The sequence below is a fragment of the Anopheles coluzzii genome, chromosome 2, assembly GCF_943734685.1.
Source record: "Anopheles coluzzii chromosome 2, AcolN3, whole genome shotgun sequence".
In the NCBI taxonomy this organism is placed as follows: Eukaryota; Metazoa; Arthropoda; class Insecta; order Diptera; family Culicidae; genus Anopheles; species Anopheles coluzzii.
The window spans coordinates 86,844,265-86,862,396 of NC_064670.1; the positions used below are offsets into that span (position 1 = coordinate 86,844,265).

Genomic DNA, 18,132 nt, shown 5'->3' on the forward strand with positions numbered 1-18,132 from the left:
ATAAACCTAAACACTAGCTGGGAAATAAAAAAACACCTTCAGTGGATATTAATGATGAAAAGAGTGAATATTGAATAAATCTAAAATATTTGAAAAAAAAAAAAACAATATTTTTATACACTTTATTGCACATTTAGGAAATGTTTTACTCCATTCACTCAAACCCAAACATCTTCTCCTTTGTAGCACAAAAAAAATAGCTGTGTCCACTTCACAAACAAAACAGTCAATCGTTAAAAGCCAAAAAATTAAATAAGTCAGTTGAAAAAAGTTTCATCCTTCTGTATAACACAATGCACACAATGCATCATGCTTCTTTGCAAACTCAATTTATTTCAATTACCTTATGCTTACATTCAAGCTAATCAAACACATTTTACATTTCTGTTCAACGTTTCGACAATCAACAAATTACATTCCACAACTTCCTAGACAGCCTCAAAACAAACAACATAACGCCTTTCACCAACTAAGCTCATATCGACCGTTAGTTGGCACTACGATGCCATTGCGAATGGTGATTTATCGTTCGTCTTTAGGAAAAAGTTTCCTTTGGCCGTTTTGGGGCAGGCAAAGCCAAGTGGAATTGGATTGCTCACACAACCGCCAGTGTTAAGCGAGAGAAGGGAGTTGCACTTCACCGCCAACAGGCTCTTTTCCGTTTCGGGATACACCGTCTCGGCATACAGCTCCCAGGCACGCTTATGAGAACCTAGAGTGGAAGAAAAAAAGATATCTGTTTAATATACTCTTTTTTCTACACCAATCATCTAAAACGTATACGTACATGCCGGATCTAGACATCCCGGTTGGACGGAAACGACGCTAAAGAAGATAAAATACAAGATATAGCGCACGATTGCAACGATTCAATGAAGAATATCTTACCCGTTGGGATAAAAATCTGCATCGCCGATTGGATCACGCTTGCCCAGCACCTTCGCATTGGTATGAATAATGTCCACGAAATCGGCATCACCCCGCTGTATGCCACTCAGCGATTCACCCTCATTGAAGCATGGATTGGCCGGATCAAGACCGGTGATACGTGGTATCGATTTGTTGGTTTTATACTGAAAGTATCGCCCAGCACCTCCAACGATGTGTGCGCCCAAGCTGTGGCCTAGCAAGTTTCGGAATGAAGTTATAGCGACGCGCGCGTACTGAAAGCACTAGCACTGCCCAGCTACCTACCTATCAGGTGAATCTTCTCCAGTGGCACGTACTTGATCAGTCCCTTCAGCCCATCCGCCAAACCTTCGCCAAGATCGTTCGTATTGAATGCGGACCAGGTGTACAGTGTGTCCACATACTCGGCCGTATCGATAACGACAAAGTTGTACCCGCCACGTGCCTTATACGCGTTGTAGATCGTATCGATTGCCCGATTCGGCTCGTTCACGTTCGACGTCCATCCGGTCACCAAAATGACCGTATCGTATGATTTGTTGAACAGTTCGTTCTTCCACAGATCGTCCGATTCCAGCAACGGTATGGTAACGTTGTTGTCTTCCGTCATCAGTATGTAGTTCATGTCCGTTATATTGACTTCATTCTCGGACGCAGTTGCATTGGAGAGTAGTGCCACCGAACCTTAGTAGGATGGAATGAAAGCTCCATAGTAGCGTAGTGCAAAAATCAATGCTACCATCCTCCTCTGGCGGGTGTACTTACATATTTGATTGATCGTTGCAGCGATCGCTTCCGCCGGTAGACCAATGATCGATTGCTTACTAAATTCCAGCAGCTGCTCCGGAGAGAATATTTGCGGTATACTCTCAGCAATGCCTTTCGCCGTTTTGGCTGCCACCTTTGCGACGTCTCCCGTCTTTTTCACCAACCCACCGAAGTCAAAGGGGTGCACTTCCAGAGCGCAAAAGCATCCGATCAGTACGATCGACACGATCATCCGCTTGCCCATCTTGCTACGGGTTGCAGGTCGCAGATAACAAACGGGCGTGGGAATTGCATAGCATAGAATAGTTGAGAAAAAAAAAACACAAATCGCAATAGGAGTAAGAGAGTAAGGGAAATTAGTGTTGTTTGATGCATTGTTTCCACTTTCCCTCGGTTTGTTTTGATGCCTATGACTAACATGGGAATTTACAACAACGCATGTACCGTTACGCTAAATGATGCAAACATAAAAAAGAACTCACAAATCATTAGAACGAGAACCAGGAAGTGGATATGAGAGAAAAGACGCATTTAATGCGTTTAAATAAAATGCTTTACGGTACTTGAAAGATCAACATTTGAATAATTGAATACTAATCCTTTTCTGTTTACCCATTAGAACGGATGACGCTAGTGGAAATGACTACTGATTAAGATCAATTATTTTAAATTATCACTTCAGGCCATTCACGAACGAACGATTGAACCATTCACGATAAAGCTATCTTGAAAAATGTTGTAATAAATCTTCTGTGTAATTTAACATAGCTCATTGTTTTACATAATTATTAACCTTATTATAGTCAAGGTGTATGATATACACGTAGAACCACGTACACGTAGAAAGTACCTTAAATTTTTACGATCCTTACATCTACTCATTAAATGATTATGATTTTCTTTTTTTAAACTGAAATAAAATGAAATATAATTTTTTTTTATGGAAGTTTGAACCTCTTTTATAGAGGAAGTGGAAATTTTTAATCTGGTCCTTTGAGTTCTCTTTTATACCAGTGTCACTGTATGCACACATCATTGTTTAAATTAAAACGTTTTTCATCAAAACATTGTTGCCGAGGTTTGAACGCATTTATGGCAATTACTTTTTTATGATCGACTATTAGGAGATCGTGATCTTGATTCAAGCATAAAGCTGTCACAATGGACATTAATTTTATTCAAGACAATATACATATTAATGACAGTAGATGAAAAATTCATGACCTATGAGCGTCATCAATATAAAGCAATTAAATGGAAATTCATTAAACAGCTACCAACTCCTGTGAAAGTAAGAATGTTACAGGTACATTCGTATCAACTGAAAAAATATTAAAAATGCTCCTTCATGTTCAAAAATATGGTATAGAAATTGAAGCTACTATATCAATCTTTCTACTGCGAATGCAACAGTTCTAACCGTTGTCTCGCCACAAACACATTCAGCCAATCGTGTACACTTCACCATTTTGCCACATTAATCCTTTCTACTACCATCATCTGCTCTAAAACATTATGCGCAGCTTAGTATTCCTACCACGTTTTCCACCAGCCAGCACACACACACAGTAACTGTAACAGACAGACACTTTATGCCGAACACACGCGTGCTTTCAGAGATCAGCTTCACTCGACGAAACAAATCGAACTAATCTGTGATCTGAGAAAAATTATAATTTTATATCCACGTAATGCAGTGTGTAGTGTGGCTGGCGGGCTATACTACACCCCCCCCCCCCCCCCCCCCATTCGCTGGCTGACTCCCGCACACCTTCACCACACCTGAGATGGGGCCGGTTGCGCATGTTGATTCATTCTGATGCTGGAGCGTGCGGCTTGTTGACGCCATGCAGTTTTGCGATGGCCGCTGGCGATGGAGAGATGACGATCGACGCGACCACTATACGCATCCGTAAATCACTCCGCAAAAAGGCACGTGCGTGTGCAATGAGAAGAAGAAAAAACAGCTAAAACAAAAACCATCGGCTTTGCGGACAGACTGTGCACGGCCAATGTCATCATGCTTCCGATGCGGCCGATACTACCGTGCTACCGGTTCAAGGATAACAGAACTTATTGATGCTGGGAGGTAAACCACCTTTGCTTTGTGACAAGTCCAATCATCATAACGGAAGAAAGAAAGCTTAGGTCACAGGACATACCGTTCATTGGCGATCGTAGATCGATCGATAAAAAAAAACGGCCATACTTTAAATACGACACACTCAAACGGAAGTTCAATGTTGAGCGATGATTTTGATTGATTATTGCATTTATTTTACGATACTTACTCATCACAAATATGTACAACTGCTGGGCCGTTTCACAATCTGTGAACCAGTGTATATTCTTCGTGCATGGCAAACACCGTCCACAGTATCGATCACAGACAAATTTGAATGTTTACTGATGAATATTCAGCAGGCGTAGGCCTTTTTTGTGAACGCTCATTACGTCGAGTTTGGACCGCTTTTCGAGAGCATTTGCCAATTGTGCGGGACTTCTCTTGACCTTCACAAACGCTAACCGTAAGCAAAGGAAGTTATATTTTTCAGCGATAGCAAGCACTTTCTAAGTGTTATGAATATTTGGTAATGCTGTGTACCACCCTCTCAACAATAGCATATGCTTGTTATAACATTATCAAAGTAATGTATCATATTATTTATTTTATGTTTATTGTTTTCTTTAAATTCAGTTTTTCAGAATTTTCAAACATTAATTTTCTGTCCTTGTTTAGCTATGAAAAATTGAAGGTTGAAAATTGAAGACGAGACATTAAAGAGAATATTTTTAATATAGGTTTATGTTTAAGGTTAACGTAAAGGTTCAGGTGCATATTCTTTTAAATAAAAAGAAAAATTGGACAATGTTGCCATTGAACAAATGTTGCCGCAACGTGTCGCAACCCGAGACTGAAATAAATTGGAATTTAAACATATTCCTAAACACCTTTGTATTTTTGTATTTTTACATCAATAAGATCAAATACCAAAAATTACTCGCCGTATTGTTATAGCATTTCTTGTGCTAACGATTTATAACTTTCTCAAGGTATTTCCTCCTGTTTATTAACTTTATAGCGGGCACATTCGGATGCATTAAAATTATTATTATTATTTTTTTTTTGCTTGGTGACTGTGATTGTCCGGTCTGGTAGTACAGTCGAGTCGGCCGGTCTGGATAGGTCCGATCTGGTGGTACAGTCGTCAACTCGTACGACTTAACAACATGCCCGTCATGGGTTCAAGTCCCGAATAGACCGTGCCCCAGTACGTAAGACTGAGAATCTTGCTATGATAACAATAAGTCACTGAAAGCTAAGTTATCTTCACTAGTAGTGGGTACAGGCATGCCTTGATCGACAACGATTGTTGTGCCAATGAAGGAAGAAGGAGAACTGTGATTGTAGTTGTTGATTAGTGATTTTCCCCAAGTGCCACAAATCCACTAGCTTTGAGAGCTTTCTCCTTCCTTCTGTAATGTTGTATGGTTTGGCATTGAAGTTATCCCAAGCGCCACAGATTAAGCTTAAACGACTGGAAAATCAAATATCCATAGAAAAAAAAGATTTCTCCATAGCTTCATTGGTTTGCACAATAGATGGCGTATTATAACTCATCATTATATAGCTGTCTTTTTCTTGAAATGTGTTTCGACAAGTTTCATCTAATCATGATCTATATAGCCTTCTAGCTTTCCGAGCAAAAATCTGTATGAATGGTCGTGTGGTCAGATACGTGGGTATACAACCATTACTCGAATCTCATTTGCTTTTCAGTGCTGGTGGTTTTCATTGGAGTTTAGTATTTAAACAATCGTATCGCCGTTGTAGTTCTAACGGTGCATAACTTCAATGCAAAACCATACAACAGTACAGAGGAAATGAGAAAGCTCTCCTCCAAGCGAGGAAGTTGGGTATCCCACAAACAGATAGCACCACCAGATTTTTTTGCTATTTTTAAATTGCATGAGTCGTTTGCCGTCTGCTAAACGAAGACGTTCTATATTCCGTTTAGGTTGAGAGCTTGAGTCGTTTAGAACGACTGGAAAATTGAATATCCATAGAAAAAAAATGAAAGCTCCACAGCTTCAATGGTTTGATCAATAGATGGCGTATTACAACTCATCATTATATTGCTATCCTTTTCTTGCACTGTGTTTCGACAAGTTTCATCTTATCATGGCCAATATAGCCTTCTAACTTTCCGAGCAAAAGTCTATATGAATGGTCGTGTGGTCAGATACATGGATATCAACACCAACGACCATTACTCAAATCTCACTTGCTTCAGTGCTGGTGGTTTCCGTTGGAGTTTAGTATTTAAACAATCGTATCGCCGTTCTAGTTCTAGCGATGCATAACTTTCATGCGAAACCGTACAATAGTACAGAGGAAATGAGAAAGCTCTCCTCCAAGCGATGAAGCTCAACTGGTTGGGTTATCCCACCAACAGAAAGCGCCACCGGCTTTTTTGCTATTTTTAGAATGCATGAGTCGTCGTTTGCCGTCTGCTAAACGAAGTCTTTCTGTATTCCGTTTAGGTAGAGAACTTGAGTCGTTTAGAAGCCGTTTAGTGGTCGTTTAGTGGATTTGGCACTTGGGATCTTATACTTGAATAATATCTTTTTTTTTTTTATAAAACAACGTCATACAAAATTAGCTTTTGTTTTTCATTAAAAATCAAAGCTAAGAATATAAAAAGAGCTCGACGGCATCGTCAATCGGTAGAAGAGTCTAATTCACGAACTTACCAAATCTTAGCACTTTCAACACACTTGATCACAAACTAATCCACAATTTCAGGCGTATCGAGTACTAATCGAGCAGATATGGGAAAACAACGAGCAAATATCACTTGGGTAGCAGCGGCCTGCGGCTTTGTTGCTCCCTACTGTCAAATATGCTATCGGTGCTTTGCAAGGCAGCATCTATGAGCCTACCTGTTCCGATGAATATGTAGCTCTGATTGTCACCTGCGCACTGAGCATCGATTGAGGAATCAAAACAAAAAGCTGTTTACGTTTGTTCTGCAGAAATTCTCAACTCGCGATAGTTTTTTAACTGTTTTAAATAGTATTTTAGGGATTAGTACTTATCTAAAACGTGACTGTGGTCCTTTCGTGTCATTACTGTTGAACCTAGATTCATTCTACTCATGAATCATTTTTTTCGCACTAAAATTGGTTAAGGTAGGAAAATAGGCTTTTGCTGTAAGTAGTGAAAGCATTTTTCATTCTGCCGCATCTTATCTATTCATGGACTTGTATCGCTTGTGGTTTTCAGACCATATAACATATATTTGAATATCATCAAAACAACCCTTTTTGAAATATGGAAGAATATTTGGATGATCCCCTAATAGAGTTTGTGAAAGTGGAGGGAAATGATGATTCTGACAATCAATTCGTCGACGATACGGAAATCGAAGATCCCAATTTATTATCACGTCCCAAAAAGATTCGGAAAATAATGTGTTATCAAACCGACAACCAAAAAGTTGTTCACCCTAAACATATTGCAAACAGGCATGTTGGTATGGCGGCGATGCCGGTGCTACAGAAAACCGGAATCCGAAAAATTCCTACAGAAAACCGGAATCCACACATAAAACAGATGGCAAGGAACCACGACGCCACACCGACGAAGTTAGTGGCACATAACTACGAGAACCGTAAAATGGTCAAACATTTGACAGATAAACACGACGGTACGTCCATCTAGCTAACACGGCTATCAAATCAGACGATTCAATGGTTTAATTTCACATTTCAGATGAAGTAAGAAGGAAGAAAATGATAATTGAAGCTCACCAAACAAACATGGAAGAAAAAAAATTCAAGAAAAATGTAAGTCAACCATCGATAGAATTGAGTGTTGAAAGAAGAGGAATCGATTCCAAAACCTAATTGTAACAATACATCTCATTGCCAGATGATTCCGATGAGTGAAAAGAAGACAATCGATTTGATCAGAAGAATCGAAAAAGAGCCGTCTATATGGGACAAAAAACATGAGGGTTACAGAAGCAAAGCGAACAAAGATAAAGCCTGGAGTCGTGTGGTTGGAAAAACAGGAATCCCATTAGAAATTGTTAAAGCCAAATGGTCATCGGTTCTAGGATCGTTTCGACATTACAAAGCACTGCACCTAAAAGATCGAGGTACCCGGATCAGTTATATCCTTAAGCATTTCTTCAAGCCTGTTAGCGTTTCGATTAATAATATCTATGAGGTTATTGTTATTTCTTTTAGGTCATAGACCAAATTGGTTCGCCTATGATGCATTGAGTTTTATGCTCAACTCAACAGATAACGGATATCAACCGGATGCCATCGAGGTAAACACTTTTTTATTTATTCATCTATATTTTGTTTTATTTTTTGTAATATACATCAATTATATTTTATTTAATGATTATTTAAAATTCCAAAGAATGGGATTCACTGCTGTATAAGTTGTGACAATGTATATGAATTAATTTCTGTTCTTGCTGTAGCATTTCTTAAACTAATTAACAAAGTAAAATTTAATTGTAGGACACCTCTGTCGCTGAGTACATTGACGACCCTCGGGCTTCCGAGGAACATTACGAAAGTGAACACATGGAAGAAGAAGAATACTTATTGCAGAATGAGACCCGTTCTCCGAAGAAAAGAACGCCGATGAAGGAAGACGCGGTGGACAGTACTTGTTCTGACGATTCGAATAGTGCAGAAATCTTGCGAATTGTGCGCTCCATGTCAAAAGTGTTAGACAAAATGGCCAACGTTGGTATGCCCATTGACTATGGACGCTATGTGAATCAGCATCTGAAGGAATACGACGAAGCGATACGAAGAAAAACCGTTAAAGGCATCATGGACCTCATCGCGGCTGCAAATGCCGAAATGGCAAACAAATATCCCGAGCGAAAAATATGCAAAACATAACAAGATGTGCGCTATGTTAAACAGCAGTTAGTTTTGTAAGCTTATTTTATGGATTTTTTTTTTTATTTCATCGCCGAATTATTCCGATTTGATTTAAACCGCTTGTACATTTTGACGCAATTTATGTGCTGTAAAATTGCTCTAATAAATTCAACGTAAATGTTTTATATTTTAATATATTCTTCTTTTTCTATGCTGGCTTTCGAGACTCTCGAACTACGACACCTATTAAAACAATAAAACCAAACTAGAAATACAGTGAACCCTCTCTTATTTGACACCTCTCCAATTTCAAAAACCTCTCTTATTTGAACATTTTGCACAGTCCCTTGATTTCCAGTACATTTTTGTTCCTCTAATTTGGAAAACCTCTGAAATCTGTGTCCCTCTTATTTGAGTATGGTGTTGCCATAGTTATTGAAAGATGTATGCTCAAATTAGCGATTCTGTTCGCAGTTTCCTATAGCAACAGTTAAGGCTGCATACTAAATGTTCTGTCTCTTTCTTGTCTTGTATGGACCTTTCATTCACTTTCAATCTCTGTAATTTGAAAACCCCTCTTATTCGACAGTCCCATCGCCTCTCAAATAAGAGAGGGTTCACTGTATGTACAGTGGAGTGCCGTTTATCCGGGCTTCTCGGGACTTGACATCACACGGATAAGCAAATAACACGGATAATGAGTCAAATGATATATTTTATCATCAATTCCTCATTAGGTTTTGGAAAATTTTCTTATTTTTTGATAAAAATAACCCAGTTTTTATTAAATTCATGTTTTTCCACTGAGAATATTTGAAATATACCATGAATTATAATGTTTTTTGCTAAGACAATGTGCTCTTATAATCGCTTTTTCAATTCCCTCTACAGAACGCAATGTCACCTTTGTATTGAACTGTCATTTCTCAACAGCACGGATAAACGGAAAGCCGGATAAAAGGTACCCGGATAAACGGCGCTCCACTGTATTTAAATTAAAGTTTCTCATTTTTTTAAATGAAGCAAATTATTATGATTCGTGTCAACGCTGCTTCAGTATTGTGCAGTGTGAAAAAGGCCTTTTGCTTTAGTGTAATAAGGCCCCAATCACAGAACAGCTGTCGATGGCTTTGTTTACTACGATACAAACAATCACGATTTGAAACAACGGAATAAATTAATAAATAAATATGTTAAACATGAACAATCTAATGTGATCAGTCAGATGTTATTTGCGTGCGTGAAAAAATTGTATTCTTACTAATCAGTGATCAAAAAATTGTCCAATAACTAGGTACAGTTTTGAACTTACCGGAAGAAGTAGTTCAGCAAAGTGTCCGATCACAGCAACTTGATGTTTTTTTCTCTTGCTTTTGCGCTTAAAAAAGTGAGCTATGGCTTTTGGCTAATAGTTCACTGCAAAATAATTATTGCGCTACATCCACAACAAATCGAATTATATGCTGTTCGCATCTTTTTCAGAAATATGGAATCGTGCAAAAAACAACCAGCGACCGCCGGTTCTGCTAGCCGCAGTTCGAGAGGCAAAAAGACTGGAACCACGAAAAAGCAAACAAGCGATAAGGATAGAGAACGAATCGTTAATGCATATTTGAAAGGATTCGGTGCAAAAATGATCAGCAACATGCTTAACATCAACATCTACACCGTGTACTACATCCTGAAGCAGTACAGAAGAACCGGCCAAGTGTTTTCCGCAGAACGTGGAGGACACAATGCTAAAGCGTTATCAGACGACGTTGCGCAAAGTATTCGCCAGTGGTTTGAAGAGGACAGCACACTGAGGCCGAAGCAACTGACCCAGAAGGTGTGGGAACAGTACCATATACGTGTGAGTCCATGCGCCGTTCAACGTGAGTTGAAAGACTTGCAGAAGAAGTTATATAAAAGCATGCAGCCCGTTTCCAAACCGAACAGTACCATTCAGCACAAGAATGATTCTAATTGTAATGCGACCAGAAAAGAATCCCTTGCCATAAAAGACTGTCTTGTAGCGAACGAAAGCACAGTATTTATCAAGCAGGAATACGGCAACAGCAGTGACGATGATGCACAGTTAACAGATCACATTGACATTGGCGAAACTCAGCTAACTTACGGCAGTGGTGATTTCAAAGAAAAATTTGAACCTTCTAACAGCGCTCATACCGGTATTAGACGTCCACATGGGACGGAATCAGGAGCATACCTAGATTCTGGTAAGTATCGAATTGGGCATCTCGTTAAATGATAATAGGACTGAAGAAACGAGTAGTTTCTTATGTTGGTTTTTTTCTTTCATTGCAGTTACAAATGGAGCAATACAAGATTATGCAGCATCTGAGGGCGAATACACAGAGGTACAGCAACAAGTGAATAATAATCAGGAAACAATTTGCATACCCACAATTATTTGTATCTTTTCCCCACCATCGAGCTTCAATCGTTTCAACTACATAGCAAGCGTCCATTATTGAATTCGTTTTCGTTTCAGGATCCGCTTGGAAGCAGCCCCCTCCACACCTTTCCATCCACAACCAGGAAAAAACAGATCCAAGCAGACGACTCGCGTAGTGTAGGAACCAATGCGCATACTGTGAACAACAGGAAACCAGTGGCAAGCAATTCCGTTGCAACGTTTAACATAAACGGTATTAAAGCTGTTGTCGTAGACGGCAATTCAGTGGATGTTCCAGCGGGTGGCAACTGTACTGCATCAAAAAACATTTGCATACATTGTCCTTGCTTCGATAAACTGGTGAGCGAGCAGAAGAAAATGTTGGAACAATTTGTCGCCAGCCAACAAAAAATCATCAATGAAATGCGGGAGGCACAACAAACTTTAATAAACAAACTGGAATGCATGGAAGGGTCGCTTATAACTAAGCAAAGGGAATAATAATCAATGTAAACATATATATAGGATGTATTTGTGTTTACTTTTAATTTATTTCATTACACTTATGTAACACAATACATACAATAAATACTAACTTTACGAAACTTTTTTTAATTATGAACAACGCGTCAACCGTACCGAGCTTCGACGAGAGTTTTGCTACACACTACTATGCATTCCGCGCGCGAAACACAGGTTCTCGAAACACAATGCAAGCATTTTTTTCTCAGTTGGTTTAGCTCAATCTGTAATGATCTTGTGTTAAGAGTTAAAATTACCCAATATAACTTCAATTAAATCACCCATTTATAAACATTATTTTGGCTGAAAAACGGGAAATTCGACTCTAGAGAATGCTGGGGTGAGGCGCGCCAAATAAACCAGAACCGCACAGCTCATTTTATTCGCTTGAAAAAAAATGAATGAACCGGTTCACAAAAATAGAACTCTATGGTACTTTTGATACATCGAAAAAAAAAGAGAACATGCATTCAATATAATTTTGAAAAAAATAACAGAAACAACCATTTAAATGCAAAACTAGAAACGTTCGATTTAAAACTGCACAATCTACTAAACGACCACTAAACGGGTTCTAAACGGCTCAAGCTCTCAACCTAAACGGAATATAAAAAGACTTCGTTTAGCAGCACTTGCACCAACGTTGTTTGTGGAAAAAGGTTTGAACTAGTGATGGGTAACCGGAATCGCACCCACGGCTCGGAATCGCTTCCGAGCATTGCTACTCCGGCTCCGATTCCGAAAAATTCAAATCGTCGATTCCGTCCGGAGCCGTCCGGAGCCGTCCGGAGCCGTCGGAACCGTCCGGAGCCGTCGGAGCCGTCGGAGCCGTCGGAACCGTCCGGAGCCGTCGGAGCCGTCGGAGCCGTCGGAGCCGTCGGAGCCGTCCGGAGCCGCCCGGAGCCGCTAGTCGGCAGCTGGAGCCGTCGGAGCCGTCGGAGCCGTCCGGAGCCGTCGGGGCCGTTGGAGCCGTTGGAGCCGTTGGAGCTGCCCGGAATCGTTGGAGCCGTCGGAGCCGTCCGGAGCCGTCGGAGCCGTTGGAGCCGTCGGAGCCGCTAGTCGGCAGCTGGAGCCGGTCGGAGCTGTCGTAGCAGTTGGAGCCGACGGAGCCGGTTGGAGCCGTCCGGAGTCGTCCGGAGCCGACGGAGCCGTCCGGAGCCGGTCGGAACCGTCGTAGTCGTTGGAGCCGACGGAGCCGTCGTAGTCGTTGGAGCCAACGGAACCGGTTGAAGACGTTGGGGCCGTCGGGGCCGTCGAAGCCGACGGAGTCAGTTCGAGCCGTCGGAGTCGTTGTAATAGTCGGAAGTCTTCTGAAGCGCTTTAATTTCCCAATATCAGCGATGATTTCATTTTAAAAAACAGCTTACGAGTAAAAAAATAGTCTTCTTCATTTATTGCTCTGAAGTTTTTTTTTGTATTTTTTTTAAACAATAAAGTCAAAAACAATTGTTTGCTCCGTATATATAGGGAAAAACTATGAATCAAACTATTATTGATCTTTATTTTCATAAAAGATGGACGGATGATTGATAGTTATATTCTTTGTCTTGTCCATGTGCCATCATGTTATTCGGTAAAAAACAAGTGCGGCCTAAGGCCCGTGTCTGTGCTCCATCGGATGCGATTTTATCGGAAGGCCTGTCAAAATTTTGTATGAGATTTGACAGATAACGTCGGACGTGCGATTTCGTCGTACGACGGAATCAAAATTTTTTGATTTCGTCGGACGCCGCATCCGATTTTATCTGTCAAACTAAATGTGTGGTGTTTTGTAGGAACAATCTCAACTTAATTTTTCATAATCGTTATATTATTAATATCATCCAAATAATCGCAATATCATACGAAAAGGCGTTTGACAGCACGTGCGATAAAATCGCATGCGATGGAGCACAGACACGGGCCTAAACCATACACGTTAGTCGATGTAAACAACCGTGCAAAACTGCCATAATTACACTCGTCTGCCTCGTTGTTTCGTATTTTATCAAACCCACCTCCCGTCATAGTTCTATTGCTCCTTGACCTCCTAATTTGATTCATTTTTTTCCTATATATATACGGAGCAAACAATTATTTTTGGCTTTATTTTTGAAAAAAAAAACACACAAAAAAACTGCATATCAATAAATGAAGAAGACTCTTTTTTACTCGTAAGCTGTTTTTTACAATAAAATTATCACTAATATCGGGAAATTAATGCGCTTCAGAATGCTTCCGACTATTACAACTACTCCGACGGCTCCGACGGCTCCGGACGGCTCCAACGGCTCCAACGGCTCCGACGGCTCCGCCGGTTCCGGACGGCTCCGCCGGTTCCGGACGGCTCCGGACGGCTCCGGACGGCTCCGACGGCTCCAACGGCTCCAACGGCTCCAACGGCTCCAACGGCTCTAACGGCTCCGACGGCTCCGCCGGCTCCGGACGGCTCCGACTGGTCCGACGGTTCCGAACGGCTCCGGCTGCCGACTAGCGGCTCCGGACGGCTCCGGACGGCTCCGAACGGCTCCGAACGGCTCCAGACGGCTCCGAGGTCGGAGTTTTGCACCTACCTTCCGGAACCGCTTCCAATTTTGGCGGAGTCATTCGGAAGCGATTCCGGATTTTTGTTGAATTTACCCATCACTAGTTTGAACCTATCCCTTCTGACGGATTTCATAGAGCTAGAGAAGCTATAGTGGACGGTAATACAGTGTATGGTCCAGCTGTTGGCAATAATAGCACAGTGAAGCCCATTTTCACACATTGACCCAGTTTTGATTAACTGAAACTGTAGCAGGCACAGCAGTTTTTAATAAACAAACTTAAAAGGATTGATTTCTAATGAACGAATTAAAAAATAATAAGTCATCTGCAAACCAAAAAAAAGCCTAAGTATTAATAAACATGCGTTACCAACACATGCTATGTTCCTCATCCGGTTCTTGATGAAGTAATAATATTTTTTATCATACTAAATAATTAGTTAAGTACGTATACCCACTAACTAAGTCACCAAACAATATCGGTCGAAAATCAAGAGCATAATTGCAATTTTCTAAATGCATGCAACTTGTCCGAACTATTTGAAAGGAAAGAAAAGCATTGGCATTTGGTTACAGTACATTTATTTCAACACGTCGATTTCAGAACAGAAACATAATGCAAAAGTGTTTATAATAAAGTACTAAGTAACGGGAAAAAAAACAAAGTTTTGCTCTTCAATATCATCAATCACTTTCACTAGCTTACACTTTACATCCGAGCATTTTAGTTCATATTCTTCGCTGGAAAGTTCGCTCATTTTAGCAGAAAAAATCAAAATTTCACTAGATGAATCAAACACCTCGTAAATATGTGAAAACAATTTGCCTCTTATCTTCACTTGTCCATTACAGTTTCTGGCGGATACAAATTTAAACACCTCATTTTCTTGAGTGATTAACCAATCATTAACGTTATCGTTACGCAGCATAAATCCTTGCCGCACATGCAAGGTAACCGTTTGGCGTTTCCACCTACAGACTGGCTCTGAGAAAGGTTGGCGTTTATAGTTGACATTCAAGCTTTCAAATTCTTGTATTCTACGCCCTGCTTGCTCCAAACCCCGATAGTTTGCCGATTGTAGATAATTGTTCAAAAAGCCTAATTTCTGCACAAAAGAGTACGAAGAGTAATCGCCTATGCAGCCAAAGCGTACGGCTTGTTTGTATAGATTTGTGAGACTGTGCACATTGGATGTTACTGCATTTGTACCGTAGATGTTGGCAAATGTACCTACAAACTGTCTCAGCTTTTGGTTCGCCTTTTCCCACAGATGTTTATGCTGTTTGGATGAGAGCATTGTAATGGCGCAGAAATACAGCATAAAATGTTTGTATTTCTCCTCCGTCAGCAATCCTTTCAATACTACGGGAGATGCGTAAAGAAGAAAGGTCTGCCAATCAGTGCTCTTCCACAATGATAAATCCTCGAAAGATCGTAGCTTTTGTTTGGTTTCAACTGGAAACTTTTGCTGTTCAAGTCTGTTTAGGATTTCTGCAGGTAAAATCCACGCTTCCTCTTTACCAACTACATCCCTGAACCAAATGTCGAACAATTCTATAGTTACGCCAGTATCGACCTGATAAAGACCATCTACCGTTATGACGTCCTTGTACAAGTCAAAGTTTGGTATGTCGATGAGGGGGCTTGTTCCGGCTTGGCTGTCTACAGCTGCAAATAAAAAGAGGTGTAAATTTTACGTTTTGAAAGGTTTATCTAAATACTACCTTCTATAAACGCTCGTGCAGGCATGTCCGCAATAATGGCTCGTAAGCTCACTACAAATCTTGTTCTGTCTATAACCAGCTTTGCCACGTATAGTTCTTTTATTTCATCGACCATCGGCCGAAGGAAAGCTTCACTACTGACAGGCGTTACTGTGCCCGAATAGATGGCAACAACCATCGCCGGCCAGTTCGGTTGATCTACGATCTTTAGTAAAATAGACCAAAACTGCCTTTTTGACCGATTGCGCAGAGGAAGACGATTAATGCTTAAATCGAACAGAAGAGGTTGTGGACACGTTTTATGTTTTCTGAAAAAAAACAAACAATTACCTGTGATTTCAAATGATTCATATTCTTGGTACTTGGATTTAAAACAAAACTTACCGCAACTCAACCGTCAAGCAGCGACGTATTCCGTGGTACCAAAGTTTTCCATTTCCCAGCTGGTGGATCCTCATCGGGTGTCGTTGAGTGCGTAGGATCTTTCTTGGGTCTGTTGGTAAATTAAAATTTGTTTTGGCGCGCAATATTCGCAGAATCATCTTGATTGAAGCGTTCGATTCATTTCCCGCCAGTGCCCAATAACGCACACAATCCTCGTTCGACATCCGAGCGAAATCGGGTTCGTCGTCTTCGTCGGTATCGGAAGACATCTCTTCATCGCTCTCATCTAGAAGCGCAGAATTATCGGAGTCTCCTAAATCCATTTCGTAATCCTGTGTATCCTGGAACAGAATATCCAGATCTGACGAAGAAGGACTTTCGTTTTGATTTTGGACTGCATTGGAAGACTGCGGCGAGGAAGACGATACTGTAACATAATGCACGTTTTGTAAACAGCTATACTCCAACAGCGCGATGAAATATTTTCGTATACATACCTTGCAGCTCCGATGCAGGCACCACATTTACAGTTTCTTGTGGCATCCTGTCTGCCAACAGCAAACGCGCCGCTCCCCGATAAAGGATACCGGATTTGCGGACTCTCTGAAGTGCTCGATTTTTACCGCTCAACGCGTCAAGCTTACGATGCATGTCACTCATGTTTTGAAGCGATTGCGTTGCTTTTCGCCACCGAAAATCGGTAATTCAATCAAACCGTTCCCCGTTAACCAGGACGAGACGCTACCAATGTTTATGCTTGTCTTATTATTGTGATGTCGTCTTATTATTGCTTTTTCTACTACCCCCAAAGAGCAAAAGAGATAGAATGATCGCAATACACATGAGCTGTAGCGGCACCTGTAGATCTTTGCTGACAGTCTGTTCCCGAGTTACGCGGTTTCTGCGTTCCCGACGAATCCTCGTAACTCGAATATCCGCGTAAGTCGAATTTCACGTTTTTTACTAAAATACTATTGATTACTCGGAGTTTTTGATTTAATTTAGTACTTTTATACACTTTATCATTTATTTGATATGATTCGTGCAGAAAATTCTAAAGGCCGGGCTACATTGATCGTACTCGCAAGCGTAATTTTGATTTTCACTAGCGCATCTGGCGGCGACCAGCGCAAGCTAGATGTGGGTATAATTTAAGTGCCAAAATTATTCATACTTGGTGTCTCATCATGTTTCGACCAGGCTACCTGTTTGCCGTAGGAAATGTTGATAAACGTCCATAAATTGCAACAAAGTAGGCCGTTAATTGTTGTTGTTGGACAAATCGTCATTCATACAAAGCGCTGGGCCACATTTTTCCCCATCTTCCAATCTCTATCCATCATTGGGTAAAATTATAGCCTCCTCGACCCAAAACGTTTTTTGACAGATAAATTATGCCAGCATCTAGCTTCAACCCGCCGCCGCTAGATGGCGTACGCGTTCACAAAAATTACACTAAGGAGTACGATCAATGTAGCCCGGCCTTAATATTTCTGGCTTTTAAGCGGTTTCAAATTGTTAAGGCCGGGCTACATTGATCGTACTCGCAAGTGTAATTTCGATTTTCACTAGCGCATCTGGCGGCGGCTGGTGGAAGCTTTTTTTGGTCGTCGGGGGAATGGTCGTGTTGGATCTCAAAGTTAATTAGTTTTTTCACCGTTTTTTGATGCGAAAACGGCTGAAATACTTGCAAAACATATTCATCTATCAATTACAAAGCTTTTCCAGTCCAGTTAAGGTAAAAAACATGGAAAAATAACATATTTTCTGAAGCGGCTCCAAATTGTTTGGAAAAATGCTTCGGTCAGCCGCCGCCAGATGCGCTAGTGAAAATCAAAATTACACCAGAGAGTACGATCAATGTAGCCCGGCCTTTAGGAAAAATGCAATTTATACCGAACTTGAAGCAAATTGTACTAATTTGACTTTTAATCTGTCAAATTTAGAAAACCGCGTATCTCCGAATCCGCGTAAGTCGAGAACCGT

The 18,132-nt window shown here is 40.7% G+C and overlaps 4 protein-coding genes across 4 annotated transcripts; 2 read left to right on the forward strand and 2 right to left on the reverse strand.

Moving 5' to 3' along the window:
* Window positions 1-313: 313 nt before the first annotated feature.
* Window positions 314-3,327, reverse strand: LOC120952341 (vitellogenin-3-like). The gene is made up of 6 exons (XM_040371623.2): window positions 3,215-3,327; window positions 1,675-1,925; window positions 1,195-1,593; window positions 889-1,123; window positions 788-825; window positions 314-712 (listed from the first exon to the last, which is right to left on the reverse strand). Exons 2-6 carry the CDS (start codon window positions 1,919-1,921, stop codon window positions 498-500), a joined length of 1,134 nt encoding a protein of 377 aa, XP_040227557.1. The 5' UTR covers window positions 1,922-1,925; window positions 3,215-3,327; the 3' UTR covers window positions 314-497.
* A 3,326-nt stretch (window positions 3,328-6,653) lies between these two features.
* LOC120952398 (uncharacterized) lies at window positions 6,654-8,636 on the forward strand. Its single transcript, XM_040371701.2, has 6 exons — window positions 6,654-6,870; window positions 6,965-7,388; window positions 7,454-7,527; window positions 7,613-7,841; window positions 7,933-8,018; window positions 8,218-8,636. The coding sequence occupies exons 2-6, from the start codon at window positions 7,013-7,015 to the stop codon at window positions 8,608-8,610; spliced, it is 1,158 nt and encodes a 385-aa protein (XP_040227635.2). The 5' UTR covers window positions 6,654-6,870; window positions 6,965-7,012; the 3' UTR covers window positions 8,611-8,636.
* A 1,063-nt stretch (window positions 8,637-9,699) lies between these two features.
* Window positions 9,700-11,605, forward strand: LOC120951477 (uncharacterized). Its single transcript, XM_040370237.2, has 4 exons — window positions 9,700-9,886; window positions 10,075-10,811; window positions 10,900-10,952; window positions 11,087-11,605. The coding sequence occupies exons 2-4, from the start codon at window positions 10,079-10,081 to the stop codon at window positions 11,489-11,491; spliced, it is 1,191 nt and encodes a 396-aa protein (XP_040226171.2). The 5' UTR covers window positions 9,700-9,886; window positions 10,075-10,078; the 3' UTR covers window positions 11,492-11,605.
* A 2,991-nt stretch (window positions 11,606-14,596) lies between these two features.
* LOC120951476 (uncharacterized) lies at window positions 14,597-17,198 on the reverse strand. Its single transcript, XM_040370236.2, has 4 exons — window positions 16,644-17,198; window positions 16,147-16,573; window positions 15,763-16,070; window positions 14,597-15,706 (listed from the first exon to the last, which is right to left on the reverse strand). Exons 1-4 carry the CDS (start codon window positions 16,804-16,806, stop codon window positions 14,679-14,681), a joined length of 1,926 nt encoding a protein of 641 aa, XP_040226170.2. The 5' UTR covers window positions 16,807-17,198; the 3' UTR covers window positions 14,597-14,678.
* Between the last annotated feature and the right edge of the window lie 934 nt (window positions 17,199-18,132).